The 22,265-nt window shown below is 47.7% G+C and overlaps 1 protein-coding gene across 2 annotated transcripts in view; it reads left to right on the top strand.

Annotated features, from left to right (window-relative positions):
* BCL7A (BAF chromatin remodeling complex subunit BCL7A) overlaps positions 1-22,265 on the top strand; it is a 46,902-nt gene that overhangs the window by 16,700 nt on the left and 7,937 nt on the right. For both annotated transcript variants that reach the window (XM_069081666.1, XM_069081665.1), the window contains exons 3-4: positions 9,953-10,049; positions 12,683-12,850. In XM_069081666.1, coding sequence (XP_068937767.1) covers positions 9,953-10,049; positions 12,683-12,850 — 265 coding nt within the window. The remainder of the gene's footprint in view (positions 1-9,952; positions 10,050-12,682; positions 12,851-22,265) is intronic.

Here is a 22,265-nt window from a genome sequence, read left to right on the forward strand (position 1 = left end):
GCATGCTCAGTTCCCCTCTAATACCCCTTCTCCCACCTCTCACCTTTACTCTGAAATACCCGCAGGCAGCAAACACTCAGCAAGGTTCAGCTCCTCCCATTTTTCCAGCTTCTTGGTGTCAGGATCTCCCTTTAGCTGCTTAAAAATTACTGAGGATTCCAAAGATCTTTGGTTTATGGGGATTATTTTTATTGATATTTGCCGTTTCAGACATTAAAACAGATAAATTTTTAAAGAATGTTTGGCTCTGAATAGAGCACCAGCCCTGGAGTCAGGAGGAACTAAGTTCAAATCCAGCCTCAGACACTTAACACAAAAGTAGCCATGTGACCTTGGGCAAGTCACTCAACCCCGAATGCCCTACCTTCCCCCCTCCAAAAAGCAAAAAAAAAAAAAAAAGTGCTGGGCTCAGAGTCAGGAAGACCTCGGTTCAGATGCAGCCTCAGACACTTACTAGTGGTGTGACCTTGGGTAAGTCACTTCACCTCTGTTTGTCTCGGTTTCCTTATCAGTAAAAGGGGGATCATCATAGCACCTACTTCCCATAGTTGTTATTAGGATCAAATAACATAGTATCTGGCTCATTGTGAGCTCTGTATAAACGGTGGTGGTGGTGGTGGTGGTAGTAGTGTGAGCAGTATATAAATGTCAGTAGTAGTAGTCACAGTTATGTTCTTCTTCCTATTTCCCAGGGAAGTTGTGAGGCCCCAGCAAGCTCCAGTGCTTTGCAAACTTTAAAATGCTGCATCAGAGTTAGGTATTGGCACCACCACTGTCATCATGACTAGTTTTGAATCTCATACATTCTGTTTTGTTTCTGCGGAGTCTGCAGGCTTCACCAGACTGCCTGGGGGTCCACAACATAAAGAGGGGCCGACGGTGTGGCTCACACGGGCATTAACAGAGCTGACATCAGGGGAGGAGGGAAAGGGGAACCTGGGAGCCAGGGACTGATGGAGAGATTTCAACCTGGAGGTCCACGTATGCCCATAAGGAGGATGGGGAAAGGCTGGTACAAATTAGGCCTTCCAAGAAGAAAATTCGACAACTCAGCCAGTCACTTATTAAGGGTTCTCCATATTCCAGGGCAGCTGGGGGAGCCATAGTGCGCAGAGCACAGGGTCTGAGCCAGGAAGACTCATCTTCATGAGTTCAAATTAGGCCTCAGACACTTACTAGCTGTGTGACCCTGGACAAGTCACTTCACCCTGTTTGCCTCAGTTTCCCCATATGTAAAATGAGCTGGAGAAGGAAATGGCAAACCGCTCCAGTATCTCTGCCAAGAAAACCCCAGATGGGGTCATGAAGAAAGAGTCGCACATGACAGTTGAATACCAGTCTGTTCCAGGTACTGTGTTGGGTGATAGAAACACAGACAAAAATGAAAGTCTGCCCTCGAGGAGCTTATATTCTATTGGGGACACTGCAGAGAATCATAGCTACATTTACACATTCAAGTTTGTACAAAGTAAACACAAGGTAATTTTCTTTCTTTTATAACAGAACTTTATTGAGATCTTTTTTGTTGTTCAGTTGTTTTCAGTGTTCCAACTCTCTGTGATGCCATCTGGGGTTTCCTTTTTTTTTTTTTTTTTTTTTTTTTTTAAGCAATTGGGGTTAAGTAACTTGCTCGAGGTTACACGGACAGTTATTTCTGAGCCCAGATTCGATCCCAGGTCATCCCAACTCTGGGGCCGGTGCTCTTACTCACTGTGCATCTGGGGTTTTCTTGACAGAGACACTGGAGTGGTTTGCTGTTTCCTCCTCCAGCTCATTTTACAGAGGAGGAAACTGAGGCAAATGGGGAAGTGTCTTGCCCAAGGTCACTCCCATTGCTGTACACCTTGTGTGGGCCTTTGCTTTATTTCTGGGTCTTTGCCATCATAAAGAGGACTGCCGTGAAAGGTTCGGGGTATCCGGGGAGACTTTCAGTCAGTGACTTCACCAGAGCTTTGACTAAGTGCTTACAAAGTTCCAGGCTTAGTGCTGGGGATTCCAAGGCAAGACTCGGACTGTTCCTGCCCTCGGGGAGTGTCCTTTGAGTTGGTCACGCTTCACCACAGTCCAGTAAGCTTTGTTTTGGTTTGTTTCTAAAGGGGCTTCTGTGTACCTGGTTCTGTGCTGTGCCCTGGGACAAAAGGGTCCCTGCTCCAGTAGAACTTAAAGCCTTGTGACTCTGCTTGGCAGCCACAGCTGATTGTTGGCTTGGGTTCCCGTCCCTGGGGGCTTGTGTCACTGGACTGTGGGCGGAGATGAGAACACACCCTCAATTCCCCCAGTTAACCACCGAAGTGAATGGCTCCCCTGCCCCGAGGATGGGGTGGGAGGGCAGAGTCTATTCCTCCTGAGACATTGGCCAGAGGATGGCTGGGGCCAGCTACTCGGCCTTCCCCAATGTAAGTAGTCTCGGCCTCTCCCCTCTCTCCCCCGTCACCCCCTCCACTTCCCAGGGATAGCATCTGACTGGCCAGAGGCGCAGCTCACTCTCTACTCCCAAGGAGACACACCTCTCCTCCCTTTTCACTGGGGTGGGGAAGGAAGAAATTCTCACCTTGGTAAATCGGGCAGGTGCAGAAGCAGCAGCCCATGCCCTCCCTGTGGTAATAAATAACAGCCAGCATAGACACCCTTGATCTCACAGCCGCAGCTGCTGTTGTCCCCATTTTACAGATGAGGAAACTGAGAGGCTCAGAGCCGTTATAAGCGGTGACTTCCTTCTAGACTGGGCCAGGTGCTGCCATCTGCAGAAGACCCTTCTTGGTATCCCCCACCTCGTCCCTTCCACCTGTTCTGTATACAAACCTGTATGGACGTATCATGTACACGTTGTTTCCCCCATTAGAATGTACACTTCCTTGAGGATTGGGAATGTTTGTCACCGGCACCTGAACACATTAAACACTTAATAAATGCTTATTGATGGAGGGACTAAAATCACACAGTCAGTGGGTAAAGCCCAGAAGGGAACCCTCCCCGGGCTTCTGGCTTTGAACCGGTGTCCCCATCCCCACATTGTCTGAGCGCAGGCCAGCGCTCCTGCCACCAGAACCACATTGCTGGGCCACGATGGTTCTGTGGGCCCGAGGCTGCCTGCCTGTCCCTGCTCTGGTGGTGCCCAGCTCGTAATTGTGGCCTTCCCAGGCTCCTCCCCTCCAGCTTAGCTGCATTCACTTCTTGTTATGAATCCCTGAACCCGCCCTCACTGGCCTTACCTTGTGACAAGGCCTTACTGACAAGCCCTTGAGCAAAATAATAATGACAGTAATCAGAGCTTCTGTAGTGCACCTGAAGGCCTGCTAACTGAGATGGCGACATGAGATATTTCATCTGGTCCTCATACAAACCTGCAAAGTAGGCGGTCTTCTTTATCCCCATTTTATAGATGAGAAAACTGAGGATGGAGACATTAAATGACTTGCCTGGAGTCACTTGCATAAGTAACCCTATGAGTGTCTGAGATAGCTAGCTCTAGTGGATGGAGCTCTGGGCCTGAGTTCAAATCCAGACACTTACTAGCAGGGTGACCCCGGGCAAGTCACTTAACCTCTGCCTTAATCCACTGGAGAAAGAAATGACAAACCAGTATTTTGAGGAGCAACTAGGTGGCAAAGGAAATCAGGAAGACTCATCTTCCTGAGTTCAAATCTGGCCTCAGAAACTTACTAGCTGTGTGACCCTGAGCTGTTTGCCTCAGTTTTGTGATCTGTAAAACGAGCTGGGGAAGGAAATGGCAGACCGATCTAGTATCTCTGCCAAGAAAACCCCAGATGGGGTCATGAAGTATCAGACACGGCTGAAAAATGACAGAACAGCCACAGCAAGGCGTTGGAGGCAGGATCCAAATGCAGGTCTTTCTGACTCCCCATCCAGTGCTTCCCACTGGATCATGCAGCTACCCCTGCATCCCTTGTCCCTCTCCACACTTCTAGGGCATGTTCCTCTGAGAGACAATGCCGCCTCACCCCACCGGGCTCCAGTCACAGACCCTGTCAGTGAGCACTTTGTAAGCCCTCACATTGCTGATCCCTGGGGGTTTATGGGAAGATACAGACACTTGTCCCTACCCTCTAAAGTCTATTGGGACCGACAGCCCACAAACAAACGTGTAGGTCCAGAAAGAGAAATGGCAGATAAAAGTATGTGTAGAGTAATTTTATCTACACACACACACGCACGCACGTGTGTGTACGTGTATACCTGTTTGTGTCTCTTTGTTTGCCCGCTCCGTGATGGATGGGTGCCTACTTTTTTATCCAGGTGGGGTTTGGTTTTGTTTTTTGCAGAATGGCAAAGCTTAGTCAGTTGTTCAGTGAGCATTTGTCAAGTGTCTTCTGGGTTCAAGGCCCTCTCCGAGGCGCTGGGGATACAAAGACAGAGCTGAAAACAGCCCCTGCCCTTAAGGAGCTTATGGTCTGCTTGGGTAAATAGAAGGTAATTGGGGGCAGGGTAGGGAGAGCTCTTGAGAAAGACTCCAGAGATGAGGGTGGCCCCTGAGCTAATAATTAGCCTTGGAAAAAGCTGAGGATTCTGAGAAGCAGAAATGAAGGGGAAGTACATTCTAAGCAATTCAATTCCATAAACATTTATTAAGCACCTAGTATTTGCACTGTACTAAGGGCAGGAGATACAAAAAGAGGCTCCCTACCCCCAAGGAGCTTACAGTCTCTTGCAGGCTTTATAGGATAGAGGATACATAGGAAATCATTAGCAGAGAGAAGGCACTGAAATTAAGGGGAACTGGGGAGGACTTCTGCGATTTTAGTTGGGACTGAAAGGAAGCCGGGGAGGTCAGTAGGAAGAGGAGGGAGAGCATTCCAGGGCTGGGGGTTTGGCCAGAGAGAACCTGTCTTGTTCATGAGACAGCCAGAAGCTGGAGGCTGTGTGCTTAGCTGTTGTAACTCTGATATAAGCACCTACTGTGTAACTGTCAGCTGTCCTTAGTCTGGTTAGGATGTTCATTCACATCTTTGGTGGGGTTTGGGTGGAGATCGCCCTGGATCCTGGGGTGAGCCACTCTCTTGATAAGTTGTTTCTGTCTAGGTGGGGCAGTGGACAGAACTCTGGGCCTGGAGTCAAGGCCTGCCTCAGACACTTCCCTGTTGGGTGACCCTGGGCAAGTCACTTCACATCTATCTGCCTCAATTTCCTCAGCTGTAAAATGGAAATAACAATAGCGTCCCTCTCCCAGGGTTATTGTGAGGCTCTAATGAGATGATGGGTGTCCAGAACTCTGCAAATCTGAAAGCGCCGGTAAATGCTAGCTATTTTTAGTTAGTTCTTGGTGGACTGTTGGGACATGTACCTGAAAGTAATTGCTGCCTGTAATTGAGTAAGAGTAGTTATAAGAAGAATAAGAAGTGAAAATATGTTGAATATGAATGTATCTGTAGAACCAGATTACAAGCCATCTTTGGGGAGGGGAGGGGAGGTTTGGGGAGAAAGTTTGGAACTCAAAATCTGATGGAAGTGAATTGCACAAGCTAATTAATAAATTTAAAAGATAATAAGAATAAGAGGCTGACCAAGAACTTTTTCAGCCCAGCTGAACAGAGAAGGAATGAGGCCTGACCTGTGTATACGAGCATCCAGCACATATGTCCTTGATTTCTTCTACGAGGATACTATAGTTTGGAAGTTTTTGTTGTCAGCCAGTCATTAATAATTATTAAGCACCTCCTAAATGCTAATGAGCACTGGGGGAACAGAAAAAGGGAAAGAAAAAGACAGCCCCTCCCCTCAGGGAGCTCACAGTCTAATGGAGAATTAAGGGACAGAAAGTACCAAAATTAAGAAGGGCTGGGAAATGCTTCCTGTATAAGATGGAATTTTAGTTGGGGTTTGAAAGAAGCCAGGGGGCAGAGATGAGGGGAGAATATTCCAGGCATGGGAATGACGGGAGCCCAGAGATGGAGGGTCTTGTTCCCGTACCAGCCAAGAGGCCCTTCACTGCATCAGTCAGGAGTCAGGTGTCAGAAGATTGGAAGGGTGGGAGGGGGCCAGTTGGAGATCCCAGATAGGAGATCATTGGAGATTGGGGCAGGGTAGGCAGATGTGAGAATCACCAGCATAGATAGAAATGGTAATTAAATCCATGGGAGCCAGTGAGATCTCCTAGTGGGAGAAGGTGGCCCAGGACCAAACCGTGAGGGACTTATGGTTAGAGAGCATGATCCAGCAAAAGAGACCAAGAAGAAGTGGTTAGATAGTGAGGGAACCAGGAGAGAGGGGTGTCTAGAAAACGCAGAGAGAAGGAGAGAGCAGATCAGCAGTGTCAGAGGCTTCAGAGAGGTCAGGGAGCATGGGAATTCAGAAAAGGCCATTGGAACGTTGGAGAGAGCAGTTTCAATGGAGTGAGAAGGTCAGGAGCGGGATTGTGAGGGGTTAAGATGGAAGTGGAATTTGACCACAAAGGGGGCACAGTGATGGGATGATAGAGAGGTTTTTGTGGATGGAGGATATTGGTAGATAGTAGGGGAGGAGCCAGTAGAGAGGGAGAGAGGAATGGAGATGATTGAAGGGGCAGTGCTTATAGGAGACGGGATGGATTGGGATTGATTAAGCAGAGAAGCAGGATCGATCGCCTGTTTGTGTGAGGCAGGGGTGAAAGGGGAGCAAGGCCAAAGGAGGTGAGGAAGAGGAAGCTCTTGGCAAATGGCTTCCATTCTTTTCTGTGAAATGTGAGGCAGGGCCCTCCACTGAGAGGGCGGAGGTAGGAGAAGCCCTGGGAGGTTTGAAAAGGTATGACAAGGTTTGGAAGTGCAGCCAGGGAAAGTGAGTTGTTAAGGGAAGCAGAGTAGAATTGCCTTGCAGCAGTGAGAGCCCAGTTAAGGTTATGCAACAAATTTTGTAGCAGACCTAGGCAGAATGGCTGCAGAATTGTCTCCACCTTTAATCAGTAGCACTTTTTGAAGGTGGCAAATGATGGGAGTGATCCAAGGCTGAGGTTTGGCTGGATATAGCAGGTTATCACTGTTAGTAAGGGGGCTAGAGAATCAGAGGACAGTGTAGAGTTGAGCTCATTCAGCAAGAGGTCAAGATGCGGGAAAGGAGGACAGTGTGATGACTGCAGGGGTGATGATCTTTGAGAGAACTGAGGAGTCTAGGGGATTGGAGGTCACAGTGTGGACAAAAGAGCCTAGAGGTGGAATGCTAATGAATGGTGATCAGATAAAGGATGTAATCAGGGCAGTTGGCTACATGATAAGGGACTGGGGGTTTTAGAGAGGCCAGTGTAGAGATGAATTGGTTCATGCAGGGGCCAAGATAGGGAGACAGGATACTTGGCCCAGGAGAGAACTGAGGGACAAGGGTGCCAATAAACAGTAGGGTTGTGTAAGGGAGGGCAGAGGGAGAGAGGTGGAAAGCCAATAGATTATGGTCAGAGAAGAGGATTTTGGAGTTCTTTTTTTTGGGAGGGGGGAAGGTAGGGCAATTGGGGTTGTGACTTGCCACAGCTAGGGAGTGTCGAGTGTCCGAGGCTGGATTTGAACTCAGGTCCTCCTGACTCCAGGGCTGGTGCTTTATTCACTGTGCTACCTAGCTGCCCCTGGATTTTGGAATTCTTGAACAGGGAGATGGTACGTTTTGTGGTAATTGGCAAGATCCAAGAGCGTGACCATCTCTGTGTGTTGAGGTGGGGTGGAGGAGAAGGTCATAGGAAATGATTGCATTGAGAAACGGTGAGTAATGGGATCAGAGTCCCCTTGTATGAGAGCAGGAGTTGGGGAGGAGAGAAAGATTGTAAACCAGGTAACAGACCCATTGAGGAAGGAAGGGGAGTGACTGGGGGTCTGTAGAGAGCAGCTTCCAGGGTTTTGATGGGGTGAGAGGAAAAGCAGGAACCTCCAAGGAGGGGAGAGATTACTGAATGGAGGGGGTAGCGAGAGAACCCAGGAAGTGGCCGTCTTCCAGCTCCCCATCTTGACCAGTGAGCTGGGGGCAAATGAGTGAAGGGGCAGCACTATTGGAAAGGGTGGCCAGGGAGACTGTGTCCTCAGAGGGGGTCCAGATTTCTTTTTAAAATTAATTAATTTTTAGTTTTCAACATTCTCTTTTACAATATTTTGAGTGCTAAATTTTCCCCCCTCCCCAAGTGTAGCAGCAAGCACCCCAAGCGCATCCTCAGGGTTTGCTGCCCATACAGGTTCTTGGATCTGTTTTGTTAAAGGAAAGCAACTCAAAATGGGTTAAGAAGCTTACTTTAATCAGTCAGACATATATCGTTTACCTTGTTCAGGGGAAAAAGGTCAGCACCCCAAACTTCAAAATATACAGACAGAATTATCAAGACATTAACAGATCAAGTAGACAGCTTTCCAAACTGTCCAACCATTACATCCATACCCAGTCAACATCTGGGTTTCCACATCTGGGTTTTTCAAAGCCGGGGGACTCTCAACAACGGCTTCCCATAATTCAGATCAAATCACAGAACACTTCTCAAAGTGAGTCCCAAAACAAAGCTACACATCAGGGCTTATATAGCCTTCTCCTGGCTCAGAGAATGTAACAACCTTATTGACTCACTGGCCAATCAAGAAGTATCTGCTGAAAAACAAGCCTCCCTCCCCAGGCTTCAGGTGCATTTTAGCCTAGGGGCAGGGAAGATCTTCCAAATTTGCATTCCCATTACACCAAGACAGCTTGCAGTCTAATATGGGGATCCAGATTTCAGTGCAAGTTAGGGGATCCAGATTTCAGTGCAAGTTAATCTAGTTAATAGGAAGCTGGCCTCAGCCTTGAAGATCTGAGTTCAGGTCTCATCTCTGACACATTGATTGTATGACCTTGGACAAGTCATTGAGAGCTTTCAGTTTCCCTGGGCAACTCTCTAAAACTATAAGTAACAAATAACAGTAATAATGCTTAGCATTTCAATAGTGTTTTAATATTTGCAAAGTACTTTACAAATGTTGTTTTATCCTCATCACAGCCCCAAAGGGTAGGTGCTATTATTATATCCACTTAAGAAGAAATCAAGGCTGGCAAGAGTTAAGTGACTTGCCCAAGGCAACACAGCTATTAATTGTCAGGTAGGATTTGAACTCAGAGCTCTTGACTCCAGGTCCATTGATCTATCCAATGTACTCCCTAACCCCCTAGGAAAAGAGGAAAGAGAAAAATGAAGGGAGCAGGATAGAAAGGGAAGAAAGGTGGATGGAGGGAAGGACGGACGGATGGATGTCAGGCACTGTACTGAACACAGGCAGGGGCTGATCTCTTGCTGGAGGGTGAGGTCATGGGTCTGGTCTCCGCTGCTTTGTTGGATGTAGTCATGGGGTCATGAGTATCTGAGATGGCAACATCTCCCAAGAACGCCAGTCCTGAATGGGTCAGTGTTGTGTCTGGGAGCTTGTGGGTGACTGTTTCCCCACTTCCGTGCTATTACAGTGGATTTGTTGTGGTTTGTATTTATAGTCCAGAGCCTTGTGGTCTGCTGGTTGCTGAAGATTTGTGGGCTTCTAATAATTCGCCTTCTTATTCCTTTTTGCCAGTCCTGGAGAGAGTGCCCCCCCCCCTCCTCCTCCCCAGGCCCGCCCCCTCCGGCAGGTGGAGAATGTGGAGAGTCTGCATTCCTCGTCCCTCACTCTGCCCAAGTCTGAACTTGCTCTAGGCAGACGGGAGAGTGAGAAAGAAAGCAGAATTCCCCCAGCCGGGCAGGTCCCCTTCAGAGGCTCGCCATGAGGGATGCCCCTGACCCTTCTGTACACACCCAGTCTCTCTCCTTGGAGGCCAAGGGTGAGGGGATTGATTATTAGCATCCAAGTGGGAGGTGGGGAGGAACTCAGAGTAAGGTCTCCAATGAAACGCCTTCCAATCGAGAATAATAAAACCCCTCCAGAGAAACTCTGGAATGCTCTATCCACGCGCTGACTTCCCCTACCCCCAGGCGTGTCCCTGGCTCAGTACACACGGAGTTTGGTGACTCGGTCTCTCTTTGTCTTTCCTTCAGAAAAATAAAAGCAAGAAGAAGGGTAAAGATGAAAAGTGTGGGTCTGAGGTGACCACCCCGGAGAACAGTTCATCCCCAGGAATGATGGACATGCACGGTGAGACCCGCTGGGGCCAGCCGCGGGACAGGCCGGGCTCCTCAGGCTTTGTCACATTCAGTACAGATGGAGGCGGGAGGCTGGGCAGGGCCTGGGGCGGGTGGTAGGGAAGGAGGAAGCAGGCGGAAGGCTCCTGAGCTGGGGACACCGAGTCAGACTCACCTGGACACTGCCCGAGGCAGGGGGATGGGGCTCTAGACCATTCCGGGAGATTCACTTCAAAGGGTCACAGACTTCATTGTTGTCTTAGTTATAATAATATGTATGTATAATATGTAATAATTATAACTGTTTATCATAGAGTACCTTAAATTTTGCAAACCACCTTATAGATATCTCAGTACGTCCCCATGGCAGCCTTGGAAGGGAGGTGCTTTGACGACCGTGGATGATAGGTGGTAATTATCATCCCTGTATTCCAGTTAAGGGAACTGAGGCAGACAGTGATCACAGAAGTGATTTACCCACACAGCTAGTAAGTGTCCGAGGCTGGATTTGAACTTGTGTCTTTCTGACCTCGGGTCCAGTGCTCTGTTCACTGGGCCACCTCATTTAGACCTGGAAAGGGCCATAGAGGTCATTGAGTTCCAACACCTTCATTCTACAGATGAGTAAACTGAGGCCCAGAGAGTTTAAGTGACGTCTCCAGGGTGGCCCAGCTAGTAAATCTCTCCTCTCAACCCCACCCCCCCCTTTGCAAGAGAGAGTCAGGGGGAGCCCTGCTATGAGTGGACGGGGGGTGGGAGGGTGCCTTCAGAAGCCTTTGAAGGAGCTTGACTTGGCAAAATCTGTGTCTAATCCTTTGCTCTGTTTGTATGGAGAACCAGAAAGGGCCTCACCAGGATAATAGAGCAGGATTGGCCATTGGAGGACCTGGGTTCCAATCTCACCTCTGCCATTTGCTGCCTGTAAATGGCAGCCTCAGGGCAAGTCATTTAATTTCTCTGGGTCCATGTTTCCTCTTGTCTGGAGTTGCGCAACTTGGTATCAGAGGGGGGCAACCTCAGTGTCAAGGAAGCATCGCTCTGACACCTACCAGCTGTGTTACCCTGGGCAAGTCACTTCCCCCTGGGCTTCACTCTCCTCATCTGTAAAATGAAGGGAGGGGACTCAGAGACCTACTTATGTGGTTCCTTCTAGCTCAGAATCTATGGTCTCATGAAGTAACTGGCCCAAACTCAACAGCAGTTGGAATTGTAAGCGGTGAGATTTGAACCCAGAGCCAGCCACAAGCTGGACTAGTTGGTCCCTAGGGCCCCTTCTAGCTCTTAACCCTTTGTTGCTAAGTTTCACCCTCAAGGTTTTCTTTGAAGTCTGACCTTGAAAATTCCTGCCCACTCTTAGGGGGAGAAGGAATTCACTTGATTTCTTGATGAAACCAGCTGAGTAGCCCAGGTTATGGGCCCTGCCTTGTGCCTTCTCAGTTGAGGAACATCCAGATTTACAAGTAAATTGGGGGTGGGGTAGGGGGTTTATTCACTTCACCTTAGTACCAGCAGCTGGCTTCATTTCCCTAATGAGCTCCCAGCTGGGCCCCTAAAATGGGATTCCATTTCAGTGAGTTGTGTTTATAGGCAGCTTTTCAGACAGTAGGCCCTGTTGTCCGCTGGGAGGTTTTCTGTGGCCGTATGAAGCTTCATCCCCAGGTGCGGGGTGTGACGAAGTGCGGGGAATGGTGGGGTTTAGCATCCGTGTTCCCCTGGGCTCACCAGGACCTGGCTTCAGGTCCTAATTCTGTCCCCCAGCTACGTGTGTGTGTGACCCAGAGAAAGAGGAAGGGACAGTCCTCGATTAGAAAACCATCCCCACCCCACACATACCTTGTCTTTTTAGAGGCATCTAGGTACCTAAGTGAATAAAGAGCTGGACTTTGAACCAGGAGTTCAAATTCAGCCTCAGATGCTGTGTGACCCTGGGTGAGTCATGTCACCTCCATTTTCTTCAATTTCCTCATCTATAAAATGTGCGTAATTATAGCTCTTACCTCCTAGGGTTGCTGTAAGGAGGAAATGAGATCTTTTTCACGTGCCCAGCAAGGCTCAAATTCACTATATAAATGCTAGCCATTATTCTTCTTGTGGGTGAGAGGCATTGTTCTATAGAAAAAGATCCAGGGATTTGAAGACAGGTTTTGGGTCCAAATCTCAGCTCTGCCTAGGAGACTTTGGTCGAGTCATTTTACTTGGTCTTCCCTGGCCCTCAGTTTCCTCCTCATCTTCACAATAAGAAGGTCAGATTAGATGACCTCTGAGGTCCTTCCCAGATCTCACATCTAGGATCCTGTGAGTTTCAGTGACCAGAAAGATTTCAGATTCTAGAATGACAGAGCAGGGGGCTGGAGAGCTCCCCCCCCCCCCCAACACCTTGTAGCATCCAGAGCCTAGTAGGGTATGGCTTTTATGAAGCTGCCCCCACCTCCCCAGATGAAGACAGGGACCTCCCTTGCCGTTGCTCAGGATAAAACAAATGAAGGGAAGAGTCCTGGGTGACTGGGTAGCTTTGGGGAGACTCTCTCTTCCTAACTGGGCTTCTTGGCTCTCGGTAAGTGTGAGGGCAGGCCGGCAAGCTTCCCAGGAGTTTCCACCTTTGCCACAAGGGTCTTTCTCATCTTCCCCCTCTTCCCCTCTGCCCAGATGACAACAGCAACCAGAGCTCCATAGCCGATGCGTCGCCGATTAAGCAGGAAAATAGCAGCAACTCTAGCCCGGTGCCAGAAGCGAACTCGGCAGCCCAAGGGGACGGCCCTGAAGCGAAGTCCGACGAGGTCCATGCAGAGACTAAGGAGCAGGCTGGATCAGAAGGTAGATATCCCATGCTCCGCGCTGATCTGACCCTCCTCCCTCCCCTCTTGTTTCTTGTCCATAGGGGTGGATTTCTCGTCTGCGTGGACCAGGATGGCATCTGTGTGTCTTCACTACAGGCTGGGGTGGGCTGGGCGGGGCGGGCCTGTGGGGCAGATTTCACCTGCATTACGTCCCAAAGGAGTGACATGATTTTATTTTTCCTAGTGGAGCCGTAGCAGTGGTTACCGAAGTTACCAGGGAACTCCGTGCCAAGCATGGGATGCTTGTTCTCCTTCTGAAATGTCTGTTGTGATCTCACTTCTGCCTTTGGACTGTTGGAAGGGCTCTGGTCCTATCCCCGAGAGCCTGCTGAGGGCTTGAGTTTACTGCATGCATTGGGCAGTGACCACAGAAGTTGTTCAGTTCTAGTGGCTTCTTGCTGGTCTTGCTTTCTGCCTGGTCATGAATTAAACTTGCCTCGGGCAGGCACAATTCTTTAGTCATGAGGAGATTTTGCACAGTCCAGTTGGAATTCTGAGGTTGTGGAGTGATTCCAAAGAGACTAGTGATGTCATTGCTGGAATTAGCTTTTTTTAAAAAACAAATTAAATTGCAAATGTCTCTGAGAGTATTTCATGACTTAGCTGGGGGAGGATGGGAAGGCAATGTTTTCTGCTTGTGTGGGAAGGGTGTGCCCTTTTCAGGCCAGGTGGGCGAGGCCTTTAGCAAGGTAAGGGAGACACTGCACAGTAACAGAGGCACCCCCAGCTTTCTCTGCTGTGCTCCAGCAAAGACCTAAAGCAGCCTCAGACAGAATAAAGATTAGGGTGAACAGAGAGAAGCTACAGTGAGCCCCTTCATCTAGCTCCAGGCTGCACAAAAGGCAGCTGGAAGTCTATGGGCAATGAGAAAGGGGTCCCACCAGAAAAGCCAGTTCCAGGTCCAGCAAGTAAACAAGCTTGAAGCCTGCCAGCACAAATCAGAGACCTGCCAGGGGCACCTGAAACCTGTCGAGCTCCGTACCTGTGGGTAGGAAGAGCCAAGTCTCAGACAAGGAAACTCCAGTGAAGTCAAAAACACAATGAGCTCTGACCCAGGCAGCAAGCCAGGCGCCAGCAGCACCCAGACAAACATGTCTGGGGAGGCTGGAGACTTCAGCACTCTGACCAGAGACCCACAAGGACCCTGAAGACATCTACAATCTTAAAGCAGATGCATTGTCGGAGGCAGAGCTCAGCAGCCGCAGCCCAGGACCTCCATGTGGTGACCAGACGTCCCATCTGGGAGTGCAGGAGGGAACAGACCCTGACTGGCACAGACTCAGTTCAGGTACTGAGGCTAGAGATGGGATAGAAGAAATCACCAAATACTTTGAAGAACTATTAAGGACCCAGAGGTATCTGGAAGAAGAGAGTAAGCCTCAGAGTTTTAAAAAAAATGACTCCACCACAAAGAAGAGGTTAGATGAATGACTAGCTGGATGAAATGAAGCAAGGGCTAAAGCTCTGGAGGAAAGAATTGGAAGGAAAATATTAATAGCTTAGAACAGATGGTAGAGAAAAAGTAATGGACTCCCTGATGATTTAGAATGAAGCAAATAGAACTAAATCATGCCGTGAGACAACAAGAAACATTAGAACAAAATGGAGAGTGGTAAAGTAGGAAAAAGTGTAAAGTATCTATTATTAAGCATTTAATATAAAAAACTTTGATCAGGCCAAGGAGAAATAATTTAAAAAGTCATAAAGGAAAATTGTTAGAACCAGAGGGCAAAGTAAAAATTGAAAGGATCCACAGGTCACCTCCCAAAAGAAACTGTAAAATGGATGGTAACAGATTGTGATGGGAACACCTTTGAATATATGACTATGGGTATTCGTTCCCCTGCCCCTCAGTTTCCACAACTTTGAAGTGGGTATAAATAATGTTAGTCAGACGAGGCTTGCGAATGATTGAAGTTGACAGGATTGAAATGAACATGGTCTGAGCCTCACAGGCTTTAGGAGAGGAGGGAGGAAGGAAAAAGGTAAAAGGAGAGGGAGAGGAGTGAAGGAAAGGAAGGAGGAAGAGAGGAAAGGAAAAAGGAAGGAAGAAAAGATTAAGTTCTTAATAATATAGCACTTATGTGGTGCCTACTATGTTCCTGGCACTGTGCCAAGCTCAGAAATCCTCACAGCTGTGGAGAGTAGGTTCTATTTTTATCCCTGTTTTACAGTTGGAGAAACTGAGTTATACAGAGGTTTAAGTGACTTCCCATGGTCACATCGAGCTAGTAAGTATCTGAGAGATTAGATTTGAACTCGGGTGTTTCTGACTCAGTGTCATGAGTGTGTGCCAGCTTCTGTACTAAGTTCAGAGCATGGTAGACACATGAGCCCCTGCTGTTGTCATCGTCACCATGGAGGCAGGGGCACAGGTGCCCAGGTGTCTGAGGGAGGCCTCCTACACCTCCCCCACTCTGGTATAACTTCATACGGCCTCAGTTTCCTCAGCTGTAAAATAGGGCCGGTAACAGCCCCTCCCTCCCACAGTTGTGAGAATCAGATGAGATAATGTTTGTAAAATGCTTAGCACATTGTGCCTGGCCACCTGAAACAGCTTCCAGGTGCAGTGCTTCGTTAAGGGGGTAGGGCAGGAATGAAGACTCCAGGCAGCTGCTGTGCCTGAGGCTGCTGCCTCTGTGGGTGGGCGTTCCTGGCTGCTCTGCCCCCAGGGGTCATGGAATCAGCAGGCCTTCATCCCTAGCACCCACTCCTGGAGGCTTTCCCACCCTTCTCAAAAGGGAGCAGAGAGAGAGGAGCTGCCACCGCCTGAGCAGACCCAAGCCGGGAGCTGGTGTGGCTTTTCTGCCCAGGAGCCTCCCTGCATCCTGATTTCTTTTGGGTCATGGCCTAATTTCTTTCAAGATCTGGGCTCTTTTTATTTGTCATGAGGCAAACCACTTACGGTAAAATAGAGCAAGTACCTGGGTTTGAATCTGCTTCATTTCTCTTTCCACCTGGATGACCTTGGGCAGTTCCCAGGAGGCCTCAGTTTCCTCATCTGGAAAATGAGGAATTTAGACTAGATGTTGAACTTGCTGGCCTGACAGAAGCAGATTGAGACCTTAATGGGGAAGTGTTTAACAAAAATAAAAATACAGACCCATCGTAGGGCTTGGACCTCAGGTCTTCTGACTCCCTACGTCCACTGAGTCATACTCCCTCTGTGTAACAAGAATTATTGTCATTATTCACCAGGCTGGGACCTTTTCAGGGCACCTGTACGGCCTCCCCTCACCACTGAGCAGACCGACTCTGCTTTAAGCTTGTTTCCTGGTGAGTTTGAGGAGTGACACAGTGTCCATGCACCCAAGTACTAAATTTAGGTTTCAGGAAAGTAATTTGCTCTGAGTTCGTTCCAGAGTTAAGCTGCCAATGACCAGGCAGCAGGAGGCGCCACTGAACCCTTTTGGACACTGGGCCCCAAGCCTTAAAGCATCATCTTGGAATCTCGAGGCCCTTTTCCAGGGCAGAGCTTTAAAACCCGGATGGGAGCACCTGGCTTCCTGTTTCATTCAGGCCATTCTTTCTCTTTCTTTTTCCTCTTTTCTTTTTCCTTTTTCTCTTTCTTTCACATCAGATGAGTGCCCGCTATGGGATACAAGTAGGGACTCAGGTCTTTTCTGTTTTCAAAAATTTTTTAAATCTGATTTTAAACAATAAACAGAGCATTTCTATCTACACAACAAAACACAAAAAGTGGATTTTATATGAAACTACTGTTCCTCTCCATTTCACACTGTCGGTGAAAAATGTTTGTTAAGCACCTACTGTGTTCCAGGCTAAACTGGTGATACAGAGAGAGACAGGAGACTGCTCCTGCTCCTAATGGGGGAGACAGCGTCCAATCAATGTGTCCGAACAAGCTGTAGACAGGACCAACTGGAGATAATCCACAGAGAGAAGGCACTGACATGAAGAGGACTGGGAAAGGTTTCTTTCAAAAGATGGGATTTTAGCAGGGACTTGAAGGAAGATGAAGAGGGAGAGCATTCCAGGTATGGGGACAGCTAGTGTGAAAATTCCTGGAGCCGAGGAATTGAGTGTCTTGTTCATGGGACAGCCAGGAGTCCAGAGTGACCAAAGAGTGTTGGAGAGTAAAGTGTGAGAGGAGTGGAAAGGCTAGGAGGGCACTGGGTTATGGAGGACTTTGAATGCCAAGCATTGCTGTTTGTTTGATCCTGGAGGCGATAGGGAGCCACTGATGTTTATGGAGGAGAAGAGTGACGTGGTCAGACCTCAGCTTTAGTGAAATCAGTTTGACAGCTGAATGGAGGATCGATTAGCATAGGGAGCTACATAGCCTGGAGACCAACCAACACGCTATTGCAGTAATACAGGCATAAGGGGATGAGGGCTTGGACCAGTGGGTAAGTATGTAAGAATTCTGCATGTTACTTTCAAAACTGTCTTGCTTGTCTATGCTTCTTTCTGAGGGAAAATGATTCTTTAAGAATCCTGCTCTGGAGTCAGGAGGACCTGAGTTCAAATCCAGCCTCAGATATCTAACACTTACTAGCTGTGTGACCTTGGCAAGTCACTTAACCCCAATTGCTTTGCCTTCCCCCCTCCAAAAAAAACAAAAAATTTTAAAAAGAATAATAAGGAGCTTGTTGGAGTTTTTAAAATTAAATTTTCCTTCAATGAATAAAAATCCATTTTTTCTTTCTTTTCTCCCTCCCCCCATCAAAAAGCAAAGACAAATCTTTGTAACAAATGTAGTTGAACAAAACAAATTCCCTCATTTACTTTGTCTAAAACTCCATACCTCATTCTGTACCTACAGTCAGTCACTTCTTAGGAGGTATGTAGAATGCTTCATTATGTATATGAATATGTATATGTCAGTGGCCCTCCCTTTTGATATCACTCTTGCTAATTCTCTCCCCTCAATTGAAAACAAGGGAGAAAAAAAGCTCCTCGTAACAAGTAGGTGGCATCATCAAAGAAAATGAATCTACACGGTAACCATGGCCAGAAATGTATGGGTCTTTCCTGGTCCTTTTTCTAACATAAATATATACTCATGAACACACTTCCTATCCAGCCTCTCTTTCCTCTCCCCAGAAATCTCCCTCAGAGGTGAGCAGATGGAATCTGACCATGTGCTGGGCAGGGGAATGGCTCAGGTTACTGTCAGCAGCCAGAACAGGGAAGCCACACAGAGAGGGGAAGGACAGATTTCCTGTCTTCCTCAGTGGACCCCAATCCGGGAAACCAATGATTATCAGCCTACTAAATATTTTAAGCCCTTGTCCAACAAGAGCCACCTGTTTGATAAGAAATTGCCCCAGTGTGAGAAAGCCTATCCATCCCACAAAGTTGGGCAGCAATGCTATGTAACCCGAGGAGCCTAGTGCACTGTTGAGTGGAATGCATCATTTTCTATAGGACCCTCTAAAGCACTTAGGTGGACGACAGAGATTGGGGAGGGAGGGGCCAGACTTCTCCAGAAATATAAGACAGATAAAAGGAAGCCAGTCCCCTGCTTGCTGTCCCCAGACTGTAAGGTAACTCTCAAACATCACCCAGTGAGATAGAGTTTAAAAGGTTTCACTGATGCCTTTTGTCCAGTAATTTCTCAGTATACCACCCTCAGCCTAGTATTGCCCTTAGTACCTTCCCTAGAAACTAAGAAATGCGTGTGCTGCATTCTGTACCTGTATTGCTTCACCTCTCTACCTAGAAATAGGTAGATGCGCTTCATAGATAGGGAATCTTAATGTCCTTTGGCTGTGGATCCACTGGATGGTCTGGTGAAATCTATAGACCCCTTCTCAGAATAATGTTTTTTTAAATGAAAAAACAAAATACAGAATTACAAGGGAAACCAAATAATGGTGTAATTTTTTCTTCTAAGTACATGGGTCCCCTGAAATCTGACTGCAGAGCCATTGTTTTAGGGAGATCAAAACCTTTTGCTACAGTTTCTTTCAGCAAATATTTATTGTCTACTCTGTGGAGGGTAACATGCTGAACACCAGGGGAGAGGGAAATACAAAGTTAAGATAGAATGAGGGTTAAGGAAAAAAATGCTGACTTTGGAGTCAGAGGATCTGGGTTCAGATTTAGCCTCTGAGGCTTAAGTGGTGTAACATTGGGCAAGTCATTTCTTCTATGGGCCTCAGTTTCCTCATCTGTAAAACCAGAGGCTCAGACTCAGTTCTGCTGTCCCTAATGTTTCCATGACTTTGCTCAGACTCTCAGTGGCCACTGAAGTCCCTCCCTACTCCAGATCCATGATTCCACCCCTGTCCCTGCCCAGCAGCTAATAGTCTGATTGGAGAGAGGGGGAGATAAGACACAAACCTAGATAAACTATAATCCATGATATTACATGGCAAGAGAGTTTCAGGAAGGCCCAAAGCACTTTGCATAGACCTCTTTGGGTGGATTTACAGGACATAGGCAAGTTGCCCAGGGCGGGCCAGCATGCATGGGTTGTGATCTGCCAGAACTGAGAGCCCCCATCAGATCACCAACTCACTGACATGTCAAATTCCCTTAGAAAGTTACAAAGAGGCAGCTAGGTGGCACAGTGAATTAGAGCACCAGCCCTGGAGTCAGGAGGACCTGAGTTCAAATCCAGCCTCAAGACACTTGACACACCACCTGGGTGACCTTGGGCAAATCACTTAACCCCAATTGCCTTGCCTTCCCCCCTCCAAAAAAAGTTACAAAAGCCAAGAGGTCTGAAGGGGGTATTGTTGCTGACCAGAGATAAATCCTGGAAGGCTTCCTGTAAGAGGTAGCCTTTAAATTGGTGTTCAAGGATTGGCAGAAATTCACCAAGGAAAGAAGAGTAAAGAAGGAATTTCACCACAGTTCAGTAAGGGGAATCGGACAAAACTGTACAAACCAGTACAGCAGTATAAATGGGAAAAAAAAAACAAACACTTCCCGAATTATAAAAACCAATCTTGGTCTCAGGAAAAAGCATGGCTCTTTTTTTTTTTAAAAGTGGGGGGGGGGGGGAGTCCTATGGGCAGATACTGGATGTGCTAGCAAACTCCTTTGGCTAGTTTCACCAAATTGTTGGGGTTTTTCACTTTCTTTTTCTTCTTGGTGGCAAGGTTTGGTCCTCTGGGGATGAGGGAAGGCTTATATAAATTCAGAGATGAAGATAGTATATAAACAAAACATACCATTAAAAATGTTTTCTGGGGGTGGCCAGGTAGCACAGCGAGTAAGAGCACTGGCCCCCGAGTCAGGATGACCTGGGGATGGAATCTGGGCTCAGATACTTAGCACCACACCCAGAAATAACCTTGAGCAAGTTACTTAACCCCAATTGCTTAAAAAAAAAATGTTTTCTGTCAGTCAACAAATATTTATTAAAATGCTAAAGGTTTCACTTTTTAAAGGTTTTCCATTTTAACAAGGCAGGAAGTCATCTACTGGCATTTTTTTCTTTTTAAGAGTTTGCTACTGGGGGCATTTAGGTGTTGAAGTGAATAGAGCACTGGCCCTGGAATCAGAAGGACCTGAGTTCAAATATGACCTCTGACACTTAACACACAGACACACAAAAACTATAGCCGTGTGACCTTAGGCAAGTCACTTAACCCCAATTGCCCTCCAAAACGCAAAAAAAAAAAAAAGTTTACTACTAAATACGTAGGATATTATGAAAGTAGGTCCCCATAGAGAATAGATAGAAAATAATCTGAGGGGAGGGCCTCCTGGAGAAGGTGGCTTCTGATGGAAGCCAAGGGAGGCTGGGAGGGGAGTGGTCCGAGGCATGAGTGATAACCAGTGCCAAGGCCCAGACCCTAGAGAGGGCGAGTTATATATAAGAGGAACAGGGAAGAATCCAGTGTTGCTGGCTTGTAAGGGACATGGGTGGGAGTAAGGACTGGAGAGGCAGAAAGGGCCAGGGTGTAAGTGAGAACCAGACCCCAGAAATGCTAGGGGCCAACTCTCTGAACCTGTAGAAGGCCCCAGATCTGTGTGAACCCCAAAACTTTGCATGCACTAGACAGTTGGGGACACGAGTGCAGTTTGTCTGACTGGCCAGTTGCTGGGCTTACTTGCAAGAGATCAGTGGAGTGAATGATAGAGTGGTTTCTTAAAACTAGCTCTTAATCACCACACCACTGCTGGTGGGCAGATGCCAGCAAACTCTTAACGTGATACAGTGGTTCCCAGCTACTTCCCTACCTCTCTGCCAAGGAGGCCTGGCCCCTGCACTAGCCCAGAGGAGCATGGAGGACAGAGCTCAGGGCTTAGGGGAAGTGGGTGCGAATCACACCTGTAGTGCCCACATCTGAGGGGGACAGTAGTGAGGTTCAAGTGAAATAGCATATAAAAAGATTTATAAACTTCATTTTTCAGGCAGCTAAATGGCTTGGGATAAAGGTTCTTAACTCTCTATACTCCGGTAAAACTGTATGGACCTCTTCTTGCTAATTTTTTTAAATGCTTAAAATAAAACACCTAAGATTATAAAGGGACAGTTATCCAAGCCTTTTTAAAAATTGTTCATAAACCCCTGACACCATAGTGGATAGAGCCCTGGGCTTGGAGTTGGGAAGACCCAAGGCCAAATCCTGCCTTGGATACATAGTAGCTAGTGACCTTGGACAAGTCATTTTATTTTTCTCTCAGTTTACTTATCCGTAAAATGGGAGTAACAACCGCACCTGCCTCCCAGGGTTGTGGTAGGGATCACATGGGATAATGTATGTGCATTTCTATTGTTTTGCAAACCTTAAAATGCCGTGTATATGCCAGCTTTGACTAAACTTTGAAGTGCTGTATTAATAGAATTAGAATCTGGGTTTGGTTTATCCTGGAAGATCAGGGCCAGTGTGACTGTGATCCTTTTTCGAGGCCAGTCTTGGGTAGTTGATACCTGCCTCCAGTCAAGGGGTGACCAGGCCAGGAAGGACAGGGTCTGTCAGGTGTCCAGGCACAGCTTCTCTGGGTTGGCTTGTCCCTGGGCTCTCTAGGACCAGGAGTCAGTGGGGTGTGGTCAAGAATCCAAGGGAGATGGACCCAGCTTAGTCCAGAGGATGTCTCTGTTGGTGCCCTACTATGTGCAAGGTCCTATGCTCAATGTCACAGGATACAAAGATCAGTGAGGCCATGTCGGTCACCACTAGCTCCAGGGGAACAGATTGTGCACTGTTTTTAGAAGAGCTTCTTAACCTATAGGGACAGAGACCTTCCTCCTCTAGTTTTGTCCTGTATTTTCTCTGAGAGACCTTGCCCAAGTCCTTTCAGGAGTTTAGCTTCTTAAATCATCTGAAGTCTCTCAGCCCTGACCTCCTCTGTTCTGAGACCCTTCCTAGCCCTGACATCCCCTGTTCAGGCCCCTCCCAGCCCTGACATCCCCTGTTCTCAGGCCCCTGCCAGCTCTGACACCCCCTGTTCTAGGGTCCCTCCCAGCT

Source organism: Petaurus breviceps, unplaced genomic scaffold, assembly GCF_028583685.1.
Source record: "Petaurus breviceps papuanus isolate PSGF00001 unplaced genomic scaffold, PetGlider_PUasm1.0 99, whole genome shotgun sequence".
NCBI lineage: Eukaryota > Metazoa > Chordata > Mammalia > Diprotodontia > Petauridae > Petaurus > Petaurus breviceps.